The sequence below is a fragment of the Musca autumnalis genome, unplaced genomic scaffold (assembly GCF_047663935.1).
Source record: "Musca autumnalis isolate F117 unplaced genomic scaffold, ASM4766393v1 scaffold_4, whole genome shotgun sequence".
Lineage (NCBI taxonomy): Eukaryota > Metazoa > Arthropoda > Insecta > Diptera > Muscidae > Musca > Musca autumnalis.
The window spans coordinates 1,164,439-1,183,427 of record NW_027411977.1 but is presented as its reverse complement, the minus strand read 5'-3'; the positions used below and the strand labels follow the sequence as shown (position 1 = coordinate 1,183,427).

The 18,989-nt window shown below is 33.6% G+C and overlaps 1 protein-coding gene across 2 annotated transcripts; it reads right to left on the bottom strand.

Annotated features, from left to right (window-relative positions):
- Positions 1 to 3,317: 3,317 nt before the first annotated feature.
- Positions 3,318 to 18,965, bottom strand: LOC141402087 (angiopoietin-4). Of its 2 annotated transcripts, none has more exons than XM_073982765.1 (6): positions 18,448 to 18,965; positions 17,382 to 17,521; positions 5,915 to 6,129; positions 5,486 to 5,684; positions 3,710 to 4,327; positions 3,318 to 3,644 (listed from the first exon to the last, which is right to left on the bottom strand). In XM_073982765.1, exons 1-6 carry the CDS (start codon positions 18,628 to 18,630, stop codon positions 3,494 to 3,496), a joined length of 1,506 nt encoding a protein of 501 aa, XP_073838866.1. In that variant the 5' UTR covers positions 18,631 to 18,965; the 3' UTR covers positions 3,318 to 3,493. The 2 variants fall into 2 exon arrangements, with proteins under 2 accessions (XP_073838866.1, XP_073838867.1); XM_073982766.1 differs by having other exon boundaries at positions 5,996 to 6,129.
- Between the last annotated feature and the right edge of the window lie 24 nt (positions 18,966 to 18,989).

Here is an 18,989-nt window from a genome sequence, read left to right as displayed (position 1 = left end):
CTATACAAATTTAAATCACCTGAAAATACGGACTATATTGCGTGCTCATATAAATTGCGTGACAATTTTGGAAATTTTCTACAGCTAATTTTAGCTTAATACGTCACTTGGGAAATAACAATTCCAATTCGGAGTTGTTGATTACTGTTATTTACTACTTGAATTCGTGAATTAGTTTGCAATTTGAGAAAAAATCCAATTTTCTGAGAAAATACTATATTTTCTTTTAATAAGATATGTCTAAATTTGAATAATCTTCCGGGATTTTAAAACAAATAAAAATACCGTTCATTACAAAAATTATTGGTCCACCAACAGCTTACGTGAAAAGAATAAATTTTTCTAGGGTCGTGCATTTATTTTACTTAAGCTGCTACGAGGGGAACTAATAATGAAAAAATACTAAATATCTGCAAATTTTCAATAATGTCTGTATAAATAGAGGTTTTCAAACTCCTCCTTTGTATTCTAGCCATTCAAATCCGATATGTGTGATGAGCTGATATAACCACCAGGGAAACGATCGCAGCATATAGTGGGTGTGTGTGACTTCGCTAGAATTCACTTTTTCAATACAAACTCCATAGGTCATGTAAGCTCGATTAATACAATTAATTGAAAATGCGAATATGTACCACCAAAAAAAGATTTATTGTTTTCTTAAGTAGTCTCCAGCATTATATATCGTCACCATAAATGCACAAAGACGTAACCCACAATACTAAAACTTTACAGGAGAAGCAAAAAAACGTTATAAAATGAAAACGGTGTTATAAGACAGAGAAGAAATATATTTTTGGAAAAAACTTAATTTTTTTTCAGAATTTCAGAACCTGTTTTGGTTACGTCTTTTGGTATAGTCTTTTTCTGAAATGCCAAAAGTCGTAACCCACAGTTTATTGAGCATACATTTAAAGAAACTAGTATAAATGAAAAATTATAATCAAATTAGAACTGACTTATTGGCCTACGCGGTTAAGCGAACTTTAAACTAGCAATCTGAAGTTGTTGGGTTCAATTCCCAGTCTTAACGGTGATATTTCAATGGACCCCAATTAGGTAAACTGTCTATTCCAACCGTCACTATAATTACTTATATTTTCAATTGTATTAGACGATATTTAAATCTGGAATATCATATTTATTGTTGTATTTAAGTCAATTTATAGACAAAATATAGTTAATATACATAAATAAAGTGATCTGTTACAATTTAATTGTCTGTTCCAGTACTGCAAGAATCTACTAATTTTTACAATTTTTTTCCGATAACATAAAGGTAAAAATGTTATCGTAGTAAAAAATAGTAGCTTCTTGCAGGTTCTGGAACAGAGCATAAATATAACTTTTATTTCTCGTAAGGAATGTTGTAATAAAAGTAATTACAATCACTTGGAATTGGGCGTTTTAAGTCTTTTAGCCTTTGTGTGTACATCTAAGGAGGATCCACTGCCCCAAAATTTCCGGAACTTCTCTGTGGTAGAATCTGGTAGTCGTCTTTGATATCAGTTTTAAAATAAATTATACTACTGCTAAGATCATAAACCAATGCTCGCAGTTTATTGACTGTAGGATCTACTGTATTTTTGTCTAAGTAAACCAATACAGGAAATTTGCGTTTTTCTCTAGACTTATTTGATTACTACAATCAATTGAATTTATCCAATTATCTCTATTATACCATTGCTTGGTTGACAAGACCATCTTTTGCAAACTTACAGCCTAATCGTATCTGTATTTAAAGAATACATCTTTGTATTAGAACGACCTGAATTTTGTAGAATATACACATTTTCGTATCAATGCCTCAATATTCTCGTTACGTGCATCTTTTTTTTGCTGCTTTACATCCGGGCTTCATTTGTCTTGCATTGCCTTCCGAATAATCACTTCCTTTTTTCCGGTTAACATAATGTTTTCCATATGTGCGTTTTAGATGTTTATTGAAATCAGGGCTTAGGTCTTCAGTCGTCATCTTCAATTATTTCAGTTATAGATTTTTTATGTAAGACCATTAAAGCCCGTGTAAAGTAAAAGTTGTTGATTTAAAAATTAACTAAAAGAATAGTCTTTGTGATTTTTGAAAAAAGCCACCATTCTTGAAATATCGTCACCTAAGAGTCAAATTACACATATGGAGAAATAAGCCGAGTAATAGGCAAAACTGTTAAAGTAACTACACCATGTGATAGTTATTTCCATAAACTTTCATACGTTACCCATATATCGTAATAGTATAGTAATCGGTTCAGGAGAACCGGGTCGAACACGGTTTTGAACCTGGACTTTCGTTCAAAAAATTTCTTGCACCTATCGACACTGGAACAAACGAGAAAAAAACATTTTTACCGCCAATAATTACGCACAAGGTACCAACCATTTATAATGCAAAATTTGAAAAGAACCAAAAAGATGAAACATAAGAAATGACATAACTCATATATTTTTCAACCGATTGTATTGGTTTTTCCGATTTTGGAAAACTAGCTAAATTTCCTTTTTGCCAACAATAAATAATTACACTGTTTGGTATCTTCAACGCGTCCAAACCCCTTTTTACTACATTTTCCATTATAAAATCAAAAAAGGAAGTGAACCAAAGAATCCAAAGGCAATTTCGACTTCTATGGACTCTCACAAAAGCAAATTTATGCATCAGAAACGCTGCAAATTTTTCGTGTAGCACAGTGTTATAAGTACATGTTTATACCAAACAATATTACAACACTCATTTATTCTTATTAGAAATATTGAAAATCATGACCTGAATAAAATTATTGACACTCCATTGACATGTTTGAATATAATATGTATCAAGGCGAATTTAAAAAGGTGATCCAATAGTTGACGTTAGGTTGTAGTCTTCATTTGCTGTCAATTTTTTTTTGCGCGAAATATCCACAAAAGTTGGAAGAAAACGTTAAAATATTATTCACGAAGCTTAAGCAAAGATGTTGAACACAAATATTTTTTATAGAAGCGAAATATTTGTTATTTATTTTTGATTAAAAATATGTTTTGACAGCAAATGAAGACCTCAGTTGGTATTATTGTATCACCTTCTTTCTTACACCATGATATGTATTTAATTTTAAAATGTATACATTCTTGAAAAAAACTAACAGTAATTTTTAATTTTTAAAAGTCATCAATGAATTGGCGGTTGAAGAATAAAAATTAAACAATAGGTACTTCGAAATATCATATCATATCCGGATATAATTTTTCGTATCATATTACCCCTTTGAAATGATTGTTGTTTGAAAACAGTGGTGTAACAAGGCAACAAGGCATCCAAATAAACTAGTAAAAATTAGTTATATACATACAAAAACACATAATATTTATTCGAATTAACATATACATACATACAATTCAAATGTTCATGGCTAATTGTGACTCATGACCCCACAATTCATTTTATAAATACTCAAAATTGAACACACATAATGGAAATAAAGATAGAGGTATTGACATTATTTTAAGTACAGGTTCAACGCCTTTCCGAGTCAATATTTACAGGTCGAATCATCATCTTAACGGCCTTCAGAGAGTAATTACCTCCCAACCAATCATGCCAATAAATGCCTCGGTATTGTTCGATTTTGTCGTAATCGGTTTCATGGTAGGGACCCATTAAATTGCTGGGGAAAATCCAAATAAAAGTTATCAAAAACTGTACGCAATAACGGATATAATGGAAACTTACGATTGATCGCACCAGTTGTACCACCAGGCACCCTTATGTGATTGAGCACAGTTACAGTCCACACAACCATCATTGTCGTTATCGAAGGTAGAGAATTTACTACCAGCATGGTATGTCAAGGAGTCTCCAGCATCGCCCTCAAATTTACCCAATAATTTCAATTCATATGACTCCATTTCATTGCCAATGGCGAATAGATTATATCGGGCATATCTTCGATGTTTTTGAAAGTCTTCCAAAGTAATTAAGAGCTCATGCACCGCAGATGCTGTCAGTGCATACAGTTTGTCCATGCCAATGAAGAATTCCCCAGCTAAGTTACCGAAGCCATGCTTGTATTCCATCCAGCCACGTTGGAAGTTAATGTCTCCGTTGAAACGATTCAAAATCACAGTCCAGCCGCCACCAGCCAGTTGATCTTCGCAGGTAACATAGAAGGGATCTGAGGTAGGGGTCAATTGTAATTTCAATATCCCATTGATGGTCGATACTCCTTGAGCACAACTTGTTGTCAACTGTTGCTGCGTATTAGCCGTGGCATAGAAGTTCGGAACGCTAACAATAGCACCCTGATTATGTTGTCGACGAACCAAGTTGCTGACACGTCTTTGCAAATTTCTATGTAAGAAGAAGAAAGTCCAATGAAAATATCTTCATATCACTATTAAGGTCTCATTAAAAATTCTGAAGTAATGTGAGAAATTTAAATGAAAAATATGTTTTAAATGATTTTATAAATAGTGTCTCCAATTAAATATATAAATTTATAGATCTATTTTAGAAAAATTCGACTAAATATGTACAAACATATTAAGTGTAAGTTGCATATGTAACAATATGCTGACCGATGTGTAATAACAATGGTATTACTCATGTTATTCTATTTATGAATTTGTTATAGTCAAGTTTAAACTTAATTGGCTTTAATTCCGATCTATACCTTTAAAGACCATTTTTATACACTCACATTGAGAGTTTTGTTGAGATGTGTATTACTTATCATTTTATAACTAATAATAGCATTTATTACTTCAAATAATAATAATAACTATAATGATAAATTACTTGAGTAGGAGAATATTCACATACACCTTTTCAATATACATATACATATGTTTGCATGTTTATTAGGGTGTCTCAAAATAAGAAAATGTGGTTACCCTCCATTTTTCCATTTCATCCCAAAACCGAAACAGGTATTATAGCTTTTTAGGGAAAAACAAGCTACAAAGCGATTTTATATTATATAGTAATTAGGATGGAACCATGTTATTTCAAATGCATGTGATATATGAACAAATACGTCAATTCAATATAACCATATGTGCATTAGGAAGACATTTGAATCATATTAAGAGCATTAAATTTGGACAAGCTGTTAACTCTTAACTTAATACGAATCGGACATTCAATGTAATCTACATATTGCTAATAAAAAACCTCTAGTGAGACAATAGCATTGGATGAAAAAATCTCTTTGGGCACTACCGTTAACCGTTTCGCATTTAAGGCTTTGGGAAAAAATTAATGCATTTAGAAAAGAACTTGCTTTTTTTTTGGAATAACCAAATGTACATGGCAACTAATGATGTAAAACTTGTGGAGGCGCTAACAATTAAATACAATCGTAATTTTGTAAGACGAAATGTTTTCACAGGTGACAACGTTTAAGATAATTTTAAAACATAGTATTATAAAATAATTGCTATCAAGAATTTAAGGCCCGCTTAGATCTCTTTGCAACTTGTGCGAATTTTCATCACGTTCAATACGTACCCAGTTTGCTGCATTAGTTTGGTGACATTCGCCTGCAATTGTGAATGCAAAACATTGATGGCTCCCCTCGTCGATGTCAATAATGTCGCCAAGGCATCCAATTTCTGTGAGTCACTGATTGGCATTGATGACGGCTGTTGTTGTTGTTGTGAACTATGTATGGCCTGACGTTTAGTTTTGCGTAAAACGTTCAATTCAACTGTTGAAAAAATAAAAAAAAATATTTATTCTGTTATTGTTAGTGGTTCTTTAGTAATCTCAACCATAGCTAGGTGTAATTGTTATAATCTCTTATATAATTAAAATGATATGTTTACCAACTATCCTTCGCAAGGAATGAATCCGACATTAAACTGTTTATTTTGTTAATTTTGTTTTGTGTTAATTTTTAATGAATTAATAATTGTTATCCAACACCGAGCTATTTACCATTAGCAATGCCTGAGGAATGTATTCTATTATCGGGAATGTGTGAGAGGTTTAGTGTTCTCATGTATGCTCCGAATTCACCTAAGAGTTCATCAACTCCACGTCGTGTTAGACGTTGTATATGCTCCATAATGTCCAAGTGTTTATCAAAATCCATTTGAGCCACAGCCAATGAATCCATTCGAGCCAAATTGCTTTCTTCGAATTGTACAATTCTGAAATAATAGAAATAACACAAACATACCTATATTAAATAAAATCTATATATAAACCAGATAAATGTTTGTACGTTTGTTTGTACCTTAATAACTCAAAAACCGCTGAACGGATTTATAATACACTCTTAAAATTTCAGGATAAATTGCCTGAAAATTACATAGGCTATAATAATTTTTGAAATACAGAAATAGCATCAGAAAAAGTTATATTTTCATATTTTCTATGAGAATATCTTTAGAATAGCAACACATACATTCTCCAAATTTTGTACACGGCATCCCTTACAAAACAAGCGAGGTGGGGTCAGTTCCCCTTGATATGATAACTTAGAACATATTTTCTACTTGAATCAATATTAGATAGACAACATTTACAGCCTGTTTCTGTATGTCGAAAGAATAAAGTGTGCGAAAGAAACACGTCCAAACTCTTGTGTGTTTTTCAAATTTGTTTTTTTTTTTGCAAAGGTAAAATTATTTCTAAAACTAAAGTTCGGGCGTGTTTCATTCGCACACATTCTTCTTTCGACATACATAAACTGGCTGTTAAACTTATTAAAAGCTATGCTGAAAATAATCTTTCTATAATGTGTCACGGCAAAAAAGTCGGCTAGTAAACAGGAAGCGAGGAGGGCGGTAGTAACCCCACTGGATCCAACAATAACATTTAATATTACTGCTTTGTTTTAGGATAGAAAATCTTCAAACCAGGCAACAGTGATAAATATATAATAGCCTATAAGGTCGCCAAAGGTCAGAATAAGCGGGTAATGACATGAGGAAGGTCGCCTAATAGATACAAATACTATGTAAATATAACTCTATTACCGACTCAATAAAAGTATGAGAAATTTCAACATTGGTGAAAGTAAATCTTACAATCAGATTTACTTATTTTTATACCCTCAGCCTTTAGGCTATGAAGGGTATATACACTTTCATACGGGCAAAATGTGCCTCATCGAAATAATGGTTTTAGACCCCAAGTATGTTTGGACGAAATGTGTTTCAGACAATTTGGAGTCGATTGAGCAATGTCCGTCCGTCTGTCTGTCTGTCTGTCTGGCTGGCTGGAGCGCACGATAACTCTCGAACGGATGAACCGATTCGGTTCAAATTTTGGCTTTCGTAATATTTTGCCCAAACTTAGTTTAAGTTCGAAGATGAGCTATATCGGTCCACTCTTTCCGGTACCTCCCCCACAAAAGTTCGGAAATGTTCGGAAAATTTGTGCGCACGATAACTCTTGAAGGGAGTAACCGATTTGGTCCATACTTTGCCCATCGTTGAGCGTGTACCAGACTTAGATCAGGTTTTAATATGGACTCAATCGGTCCACTCCGTCGGGTACCTCCCACACAAAAATTTGGAAAAGTTCAGTTCAGGACCATCTCTCGAATCGCTTTGATTTTTGCTTTAGCTACTTGTATTCACTGCCCTCCATACGACGGTATAAGTTTCATCAGGGGCAAGTCCATACTTCCTGAGAAAATAGCCTGAAAGTTGCAAAAAACCCCTATGACACCGTGTGAGGAGGTTGGATGGCAAAATAACTCTCGAACAGGTCTGCCGATTCGGTCCAAAGTTTAGCGTTAGTAATATTTTGTCCAAACATAGTTTAAGTTCGAAGATAAGCCATATCGGTCCACTCCTTCAGGTACCTCCCCCACAAAAGTTCAAAAATGTTCGGAAAAATTGTGCGTACGATAACTCTTGAAGAGAGTGTCCGAATTGGACCATACTTTACACATCCTAATATATCTACCAGATATAGATCAGGTTCAAATATGGACTATATTTGTCCACTCCATCCGGTACCTCCCACACAAAATTTCGGATACATGTTCACTTTAAGACCTGCTTTCGAATCACTTCGATTTTTGTTGAAGCAACTTGCATTCGCTGCCTCAATTGCGATGGTAAAAGTTGTTTCAGGGGCAAGTCCATACTTCTTGAGCAAACAGCCCGAAGGGTGTAAAAAACACCTATGACACCATATGTAGTAGCTGGAGATCCACTTCCATAATGGTTACTGTCGATCCATTCCTTTTTGTATCTCCTCCGCAAAACGTTTGATCTTTAATCATAATCAACATTTTTGTCGGTTCAAACGCCCAAAATTTTTAAAACCCCCTAAATACATACGTTTTTTGGGAAAAAAAAGTTGCAATATATTCATGCTGAGGGTATATCTCTGTCGGCAAAGCCGACTGATACTTTTTTACTTGTTTTTACTTAACACTGCACGAATAGCCTGTTTACGTATGTCGATAAGAAAATGAAAGCGTAAGAAATACTACCAAACTCGTGTGTGTTTTTCAAATTTGTTTCTTGTTTTGAAGCAAAAGCAAAGCAAATTTAATTTTGATAACTAAAGTTTGGGTGTGTTTTCTTCATACACATTCGTATAGACATACATAAACAGGCTGTAAGTTTTTTCGACTTAAAATTTAACATTATTCATTGCCCTGTCGCAATGAAGGTACCGCGGGGGACACAAATACTTAATATCCTATTGGTTAATCACCATTTCCGTGGAATTATTCAAAGTCGTAAAAGGTTGTCTTTAAAGCGGACAGAGAAAGAGAGAGAGAGAAGTATCCCCAGTATGACCCCAATATTGGATTGTTTTATTCATTATTTAAAGGAGTTTCGTTAAAGTTAGTAGTGATCATTATGGTACGCGTGTGCTTATAGTGTTAAAGGAATTATCTAAGGCTACAAATATTATAGAAATAGGCAGTGACGTACGCAGGATTTCATTTCGGGGGGAGCCCAACCTGTCCAAAAATTATGGAAGTCGAAAATGTTGTGTATCGTTACGTAAAGCTATTTTAAAGGGTTTTTAGTTGCAAAATCCTTGGCGTAAGTAACACAGCCGTTTTCGACCCGGTAACATTACCTATGGGTTGAAATTATAAAATTTTGCTTATGAAGTATCTATGAACTCATAGATAATTACGTGTAGAAATTACGGGCATTAAGCAAATATTTAAAATTTTGTAATAAATTTGACTTTTCGGCAAGTTTTCAGTTTGTGGTAATAACATACAGCAGCTTATAATATGAAGACGTGATTTTTTTAGACGGAGATATACTCTCAGCAATTATTATTACAATGTTCAAATAGTTTACAAGCCAAAAATGATTAAATTCGCGTAGCCTGATATTGTATTTGTCCAAGTGTTGAAGTTTTAAATCCCAGTCGAAGGCCGGCATCTCACCTTAAGTTTTAATTAGAAAACAAACTTTTTTAGTCGATCTGGCAACATGAGATATACAGTAGGTAATATTTATTGTATTTGTTGGCAGTCCATCCTCGTAAACTAAAAAAAAAACATAAAACGTCTTAGTTTCAGATATTCCCATTTGAGACCGAAAACATTTATTTGAAAACTTGCATTACTTGTAGTTATTTGTTTTCGTTATTCGAGTTCTACTACATGGGTTATTTTTTATTTATACATTTTATCTTGTCTTTAATAAGTCCAACTAAATTATCAGAGAAATTATCCCGAAATTATCAGAGATAAAATTTATGGAAAAACTAGCAATGTGCCCGCTACTTCCTATGCGTTAAATATACAAAACAAATAAACAATATATAATATAGAATGGTGGAAACATTTTGTGTACTAATACGTACCACTTTAGTTCGATTTTCGTCACGCCTACACATCAAGAGCAATCCACATTTTTTGAGATATTTTAATTGAGGTTCTCAGCGCAAATACGGCCTAACCCAACAACCGCCATCATCATTTCCAGCTCTATCTGTTCCCCTAAAACCAATTATAGAACTATTAAGTACTTTACATGTAAATACATAAATACGAACCTTCTCCTATTATTTCAAAATTCCCTTTACATAATAACAAATTGTACCAAATCCTGTGCCATTGACAACTTTTCGTATATTTATGGCACATATTTCTTAAATCGGACGTTATAAGCAAATGATAACAGTAATCTTAATTCCAAATCTCACGAATCCAGATCTATCCGTTCATCCAATACAAAATTGTACCACACATGGAACCATTTCGTACCCCTAAGTGTACCTATTTCCACATTTTAGGATTCGAGCGCTATAATTTCACCCAAATCCTAATTGTACAAAATGTAGTACTTTTTGTAAGCATAAGTACGCAATTCCAAAACTAAGTACGCATTTCCAAAACTAACCCCAACAGTAATATTAACTCCAAAATTCAAGATTCCAGCTCTAACCGTTCTCTCAAATCCAAGTTGTGCCAAATATACTACCGTTTAGTACTTTTCGTACATATAAGTACGAATTTCAACAACTTCCTCAATCCTACATCCCAACAGTAATCTTAATTCCAAACTTCAAGATTCCAGCTCGAGCCGTTCGCTCAAATCCAAATTGAACCAAATTTAGTACTTTTCGTACTCATAAGTACGAATTTCCAAAACTTCTTTCATATCTCAATCCTACACTCCAACAGTAATATTAATTCCAAATTTCTTGATTCCAGCTCTACCCGTTCGCTCAAATCCAAGTTGTACCAAATTAAGTACCGTTTAGTAGTTTTCGTACATATAAGTACGAATTTCCAAAACTTCCTCAATCCTACACCCCAACAGTAATCTTAATTCCAAACTTCAAGATTCCAGCTCTAGCCGTTCGCTTAAATCCAAATTGTACCAAATTTAGTACTTTTCGAACTCATAAGTACGAATTTCAAAAACTACTTCCATATCTCAATCCTACACTCCTACAGTAATCATAATTCCAAATTTCTTGATTCCAACTCTATCCATTCGCTCAAATCCAAATTTAGTACAATTTAATAATTTTCCTACCCATAACTAAAAATTTCCAAAATTTTATCAATCCTACAATTCAACAGGTATTTTAATTCCAAACTTGAGGATGGCAGCTACATCAGATCACCGAAATCCAAATTGTACCAAATTTAGTACCATTAAGTACTTTTCGTACCCATAAGTACAAATTTTCAAAACTACCACAGTGCTATGTTCAAACAATAAGCATAATTCCGAAATTCAGGATTCCAGATATATCCGATAACTCAAATCCAAATTTGGTACCATTTAGTACTTTTCGTATCCATAGTACGAATTTCTAAACCTACCTCTATCAACACTCCAACATCAATTTTAATTCCGAATTTCACGATTCCAAATGTATCCCATCATTGAAATCTAAATTGTACCAAATTTAGTACTTTTCCTACCCATAACTAAAAATTTCCAAAACTTTATCAATCCTACACTCCAATAGTACTCCTTATTCCAAATCTCGGAATTTCAGCTATATCCGTTCACCCAAATCCAAATTGTACCAAATTTGGTACTATTTAGTACTATTCGTACCCAAGAGTACGAATAACCACAACTACCTCAATCCTACACGTCAACAGTAATCTTAATTCCAAATTTCAAAATTACAGCTGCATCAGATTACCGTAATCAAAATTGTACCAAATTTAGTACAATTTAGTACTTTTTTCCCATAGGTCCGAATTTCCAAACCTACCTCTATCCAGCACTCCAAAAGTAATCTTAATTTCGAATTTGAGGATTCCAAATGTGTCTGATCACCCAAATTCATATTGTACCAAATTTGGTACCATTTAGTACTTTTCGTACCCAAAAGTACGAATTTCCAAAATACCTCTATCCTACACCCCGACTGTTATCCTAATTCTAAATTTCAGGATTCCAGCTGCATCCGTTCCCCCAAATCCAAATTGTACCTTATTTGGTACTATTTAGTACCCTTCGTACCCATATGTACGAATTTCGAAAACTACCTCCATATCTCAAACCTATGCTCCAACAGTAATAGTAATTCCAAATTTCAGAATTCCAACTTTATAGGTTCGCCCAAATTCAAATTGTACCAAATTTAGTACCATTTAGTACTATTCGTACACATGTGTACACGTTTTCAAAACCACCTCCTTTATCAACTCATCTTCTAAACCTTTATTTTCATTCCAAATTTCAAGATTTTAGCTCTATCCGTTCACGTAATACCAAATAGTACAAAATTTAGTAACTTTTAGTACTTTTCGTACACTTATAGTTCGAATTTCCAAAAACCATTTGGTACACCTTTCTAACTCTCCATCAGTGAACCTCATTCCAAATTTCAGAATTCTAGCTCTTCGTGTTTGCCTAATACAAAGGGTACCATATTTAGTACCTTTTAGTACTTTTAGTACAGTTCTAGTTCGAATTTCCAAAAATCCAGCCTTATCTGACACCTTCGGACCAAGAGTGACCCTCACCCAAAATTTCAAGATTCTAGCTTTAGCCGTTTAGTCTGGGCGTTGATTATCAGTCAGTCAGTCAGTCAGTGAATCAGTGAGTCAGTGAGTCATCATTACTAAACTCTTTTATAAGTATAAATTAATACAGAGAAATGTTCGTTTTATTGGTTCGAAAACAATTAATGACAAACTGTATATTTCTGACACTCCTCCTATTTATTGTAGAGTACAAATGTCATATCATACCAATAGTCCGAAAACGTGCACTTAGTTAATTAGTTAAAATTGATCAATAAAAACCCTTTAATTTGTTTTCTCTGGTTATTGATTCACATACATACATATATACGGGATACAACTGTGTTCCCTTCAACAGAAATTTGCAATTTGAATTCCTGGTCTACTTTAATTTTAATTTAGTTTAATGTTAGAAGTATGTAATGAAATCTAATTTTATCCCACTGTGCCGGCTTAAGTGATTGTCAGCGTATTGTCTATTATGCGTCTTTACTGTGCAAACAATTCGTCTAATTCCGTTGTGCACAAGTCTTTTCAATCTTAAATGTCAAAGTTGAGCACATCTATGTTTGGGTTTTCACCAGTGCGATTACAAAAGTTAAAATGTATCGATTCCCCAAAAACATCTTCTTGGCAAATGTCAGTGAAGATTATGTTAGGGAAATACAAGGAATGGTAGACTGATAATGACTTGCTAATTATATGCCATTGCCATAAACTATAAAAAACAACTTCTTTTGTGATGCTAACCTGAATGATTTTTAGTGTGGTATTATAATGCTGGTAATTAGTTCTGCAGCATAACTAGTTCAATGTTAAGCATTGTATCAATGGGTTAACATATGTTTTAAAATCGCTTGGTATAGATTCCAACTAGAGATGGGCGCGTGCCTAAAAAATTAGGCACGGACATGCACGAACACGGACCAAAATTTTTATGCACATTCACGCACAAACACGGCGTTTTTCGAGAAGGCACGAACACGCACACTCACGCACGAAATTAGAAAACCAGTAAGGAAAGGATCAAAGTCGGGCGGGGCCGACTACGAGTATATATGTATGTATGGGAGCTAAATCCAAATCAGAACAGATTTCGATATAATTTTTCGCATTTATTTGTAGACCAAATTCCGTCACATAGTCCAAATTTCATTAAAATCGGACAAATATAGCGTGTTTCGTGCATCAAATACCTCAAATCTGCCTAAATAATATATGAGAGCTATATTCAAATCTGAACCGATTTCGATATAATTTGGCACACTTGACACACTAGGCCAAATCCCGGCAAACATTCCAAATTTTATTGAAATCGGACATATATAGCGCGTTTGGTGCATCAAATACCTAAAATCGGACGAGAATATATATCAAAATATGAACCGATATCTATATAATTTAGCACACTTATTTCCAGGCCAAATCCCGGTAAACATTCCAAATTTTATTGAAATCGTACATATATAGCGCGTTTCGTGCATCAAATTACTGAAATCGGGCGAAGATATATATGGGGGCTATATCCAAATCTGAACCGATTTTTACCAAAATAAATAGCTTTCGTCCTTTTACCAAAAAACTATCTTCCCCAATGCGAATCGGACAATAAATGCGATCTGTACTTTGTTTACAAAAATACATGGACAGACGGACATGCGTAAATCGACTCAGAAAGTGATTCTATGTATATCCCTAAACGGAACTATGGGTCTATCTCGTTTCCTTTTGCATATTACAAACTAATGCACAAAGACGTAATACCCCTTACCACAAGGTGGTGTAGGGTATAAAAAGGAGAAATCGATATAGGTGTACATTTGTTTTTAAAAAATATTCATATGAACTTCTAATTTTTCTATTCTTATTTAAAAACCATTGTTTTGTCCAAGTTAGAACTCAAAAGTCTAGTACGCCTTTCGTTGAGAATATTTCCAGATGTGGAAAAAATCTGTCGCTCGTTGCTGAGCTAACGGGTATAGTTAAACATTTCCTGGCTAATTGTTCTAAACATTTTAGATTAGGCTGTTTCCAAAAGTTTAAAACATCAGTCGGGCTAGATACGGCACTCGATAATATGTATCAATTTCTGTATCAACTTTTTCATTTTTGCCATTTTGATCCAAAAACTCTGATAATTAGTGTAAATGTGGCATTGTAATTTCCTGCTCATCATAAGTTCTCACTTTGTATATCAAGTAACATTGCTTTTACATTAGCTAATAAAAAATCATCTTCTTATAGGTTATTTAGATATGACTTCATTAGCCGGATTTAGTGCATTATCAGGTTTCATTTGCTAAATCCGGTCAAAATCTACCAGATTTCCCACACCTCGTATCGGGTGGATTTATTTTAAATCCGGCATAAATCCTCGTATACAACTCTGTTTTTTGCAACATGTTGCTAGAAAATACAAAAAGTTGCAAGCTGGGACAAGAAACAAGGTAGATTCATCGGTGAATTGCCATTACAAAAATAATTTAAAATGTCAAAATTTGTAAACATTTTCAATATTAAACAATCAATTTGTAATTTGCCGTAAGTTTTTTTTCAGACGAGTTCAATTTACAACAACTTCTTCTGACGTTTCAAATTCGATCGGATGGGCTGATGCGTCTACCTTGGTAATTGTGCTATGAACAAAAATCAGCTGATTGAAATTTAAATCTTCGAAAAGGTATATCTAAATGCAATGAGATTTGTACTGGATTTATTAAATCCAGATGAGGATTCATGGCTAGTCTAAATGAGCTGTTAAACGGCGGAAATAAAAACGGCCGCAATGAAACGCAATGAAAACTTTAAGTCAGATATACGATCCAACTCATGCTTTTGTAGCAAAATACTCTTATAGCCAGTTTCTGTATGTCGAAAGAAGAATGTGTGCGAATGAAACACGTCCAAACTCTTGTGTGTTTTTCAATTTTTTTGTTTTGTTTTGAAGCCAAGGCAAAGGTAAAATTATTTCGAAAACTAAAGTTTGGGCGTGTTTCATTCGCACACATTCTTCTTTCGACATACAGAAACAGGCTGTTAATCTGACTCTGGACTTGGTATGTGCTCTCAAGTATATATGTAGAATTCCAACGTGTTCTTATATCTTGTTTTAACATTTTCGACAATTTCTTGTTCAGCTCCGAGTGTTTAAAATATTTCACAACGTTTTTTGGGCAGTCAGTCAGTTTTCTCAATTCGGGAAGAGGATGTTTTTCAATAACATCATCCATAACAAATAATACAGTCAGATAAACATCTGATTTGCAAAGAGAGTATATTGCGTTAACCCTCATAGTAGTTTTTGTATTTGCTTCTCTCATGAACAAAACAAATGGCAAACAAACATAATCTTTTTTCACTCATACTCTGGCCTCTCCATAACAAAACGGCAATAAGTACCAGACTGCAAAAACGAAGCAAATAATTTTAGAAATATTTTGGTCGGTTTCTTGTTCCATGTTTGTGTTTAGTAAGGTGTCGTGCACGACTTCTAAAGGGAGACCAAAAATTTAGCACGATCGTGTCACATAGTGCAGATCGTGTTTAGTCGTGTCGTGCAAAACCGTGTCGAACAAAAAAACACGATCACGCACGGCCAAAAATGCATTCCGGCACGACACGCACAAACACGGCGTTTTTCTAGAAGGCACGAACATGCACTACTCACGGCACGACACGCGCCCACCTCTAATTCCAACATAGCATTCTATAAAGAATTACTACTTATTAAAAAACATAAAAATAATACAAGTATTGTGAGAAAGTTCGTTTTAAGAAGTTTATTATCGTGAAATGTATTATTTGTTACCAATGGAGCAAAGTACTGAGATAAGCTTTACGAAGCGAACTGCCATATTTTTACCCAAGTACATTTTACTCAAATGATCACACATCAGAATAACATTGAAAATATGTGTTAGGAATTCAGTAGACCTTACGATTTTTTTGTTGACAACAATTTGTTTTATGGAGCATGATAATTAAGATGTTTTCTTATTTGCATAAATAATAACCATGCAATATAATAAACAAAACCTAAACCGATGTACAGTAGAATCCCAATAATTCGAATTATCGTGGTTTAAAAATATATGAATTATACATTCAACAGCAAATAAAATAAATTCGGAGAAAACAACAGTGAGAATGATTCACATCTGTGATACAGGTATTTAAACATGAACTAGAGTTTCAACTATTTAAAAATCAGTTTATTAAATGCAATAACAGAATTATCGAAATTTTTTACAGTCTAACATACCAATCGATAACTGTAATTTGGTATTTCGAATTCCCTATAAACATTACCAAAAAATGTTGAAGTATGAACATACTTCTTGAAAAAGGCCACACCATTCTGAGATCTCATTAAATACTAATTTGATAAAAAACGAGAACTTTTTTTCGTGTAGCCAGTGGTCGATCTAAAACATCAAAATCTCATTTATAGTGTCAAAGATGTAACTGGGATTGCATGTTAAAATTTCAACAAAATGAATGATGAATAATTTATGAATCGATTCACCATGTCAATACAAAAATCTAGAAAAATTATAGATACTTTTTAAAAAAGAAGAACATTCTTTGCCTTGCCCTATCCTAAAACTCAACATTACTGCCTGTCCTTGGAAATATTTACAAGTTCATAGAACAAATAACTACTACTTGATTTTACGCCAAAAGGAATACGTATATCTCATGGATATTGCTGTCTTCAGTTTATAAATTCAATTCATAACTGCTGTATGCAGAACTCATACCACGAACAGCCCCCATTAATACAAAGAATTTGCAAGAATCTAATAGAATTTTTAACTCATTTCGTCACTTAGGGCGTGCAGTGGAAACGTATCCGACCAGTTTAAACTGGCCATTGTTTTTTGTATTGTTTATAAATATTTACGCTTTCGGTGAAATATGTTGCTTAAATTTGGGAAAAATTAAATATTATATGAAACAATAACTCACTTCTTTTCAATAGTATCCAGTCGTTGACGTAAATCTTCATCGACGGTAACCATTAGGCTTACGCGATCGTGTAGATTTGTTAACAGTTCCTTGTAATCGCAGTGCACGGAACTAGAAGTGGCGCCGCCAGGTGTTTGATTCTACAAAATAATTGTTGAAAATTTTCATAAATATTTTTTATATTTGTTTTATTTGGTATTTTTTTTATTTTGCACATAATTCATCATAAAGAACCGAAAATAATATTCATATCACTGAAGTTGTAAGACAGGTACGGGTTTCAATGTTAATGTTTTCGATATTTCAAGATCACATCGCCTCTATCTTGTTTCAAATTCTTGTGTGGCTACGTTATTGCGTGTGTAGTCTTTGTTTATTGTTTCGTTTTGTTATTTTGGAACTTCAGCTTAAATGCTACTTGTCAAATAAGTAAACTAACCGGCTTCTGGTGGCACGTCGCTTATTTTGTGGCCAATCACTCAGAATATTTGTTATGACTGATTATACATATAGATATACACGTAGGTACACCATCTGTTAATGTGAGATGTTATATGTGTGAGCATTGTGTATTGTAAAATCATTCACACAATTTGTTAGCACATTTCGGAGCATTGAACTTTATTCACATTTTTGTAAAATTGTTTTGTTTGTAAAATCGACGAGAATGCAAATATTATAAGGAGAACATTATCTGGGTATTTGTTCCCCTCAAACAAATATAAATGCAGGCAATTTCTTTAAAGAAATTTAGTCTTCTTAGGTTGTCAATTATAGTTCTTTAGAATTTGTTCGCAGTTTCTGTCATATTAATATTCTCAATCCAACTGAGGATGTGCATTAAAAAAAAAAAAATAATTATAATTAGACGCTGTCATTTCTTGTTTTTTTTTTTTTAATTTTGCTAATTTGGCTAACGTTTTCTATTCAATATTAAACACAGCAAAGTTATTCACAAAAATCGTCATCAATTTTATAATATCTGTATGTAATTTTCCTTCACAGTTCGTAATTTCATATAATAATTGTGATGATTAGTGATTATTTCTAGCATCTTCAAACCCACCACTTTCCAGCGTTGAACACTGTTGCGCATTACAGGGCGCTGTTGCCAGCTTGTCTGGTTATGTTGTAATGGTAATGGCGCTGAAGTTGGTTTCGCTTCTTCCGTATGACCGTTGCTTAAACTTATCATTGAAATAATAAATATCACCTGGCAAAGGTGTCTACATTTGGTTATTAATTCCATTTTTGGTAATTTGCACTTCTATTTCACTTATTTGTTGGTCAATAATGATTCATAAAATTTGTATTTTTGTTATAAAAAGTGACAATGACGAGTGCCTTGAACGCAGTGCCCGTCCCTAATGAATTTTTTCGTTCGCCACAAATCGAATGAACCGTACCGTCCGACGTTTACGTTACGACTAAACTTGTTGATCATTTGAAATTTCCTTCACAGAAACGTAGCACAAAGAAAACAACAACGAATAACGATAGCGCCAAAGACCGAAGCAAATGTCAGTGTGCCCATTGATTTTTTTGCAGTAGATATCTCTTCTCGCAAATGTGTTCCATTTGTTTAGTTTGGAGACTGAGAGTGTTTTT

Bases quoted from the DNA above. Each gene is read 5' to 3' on its own strand.
- LOC141402087 (XM_073982765.1), bottom strand. From the start codon at position 18,630: ATGGAATTAATAACCAAATGTAGACACCTTTGCCAGGTGATATTTATT. The intron at 6,130-17,381 runs GTGAGTTATTGT...CTATTATTTCAG, and splicing joins CTGGATACTATTGAAAAGAA to AATTGTACAATTCGAAGAAA. The intron at 3,645-3,709 runs GTAAGTTTCCAT...GATTTTCCCCAG, and splicing joins TACAACTGGTGCGATCAATC to CAATTTAATGGGTCCCTACC.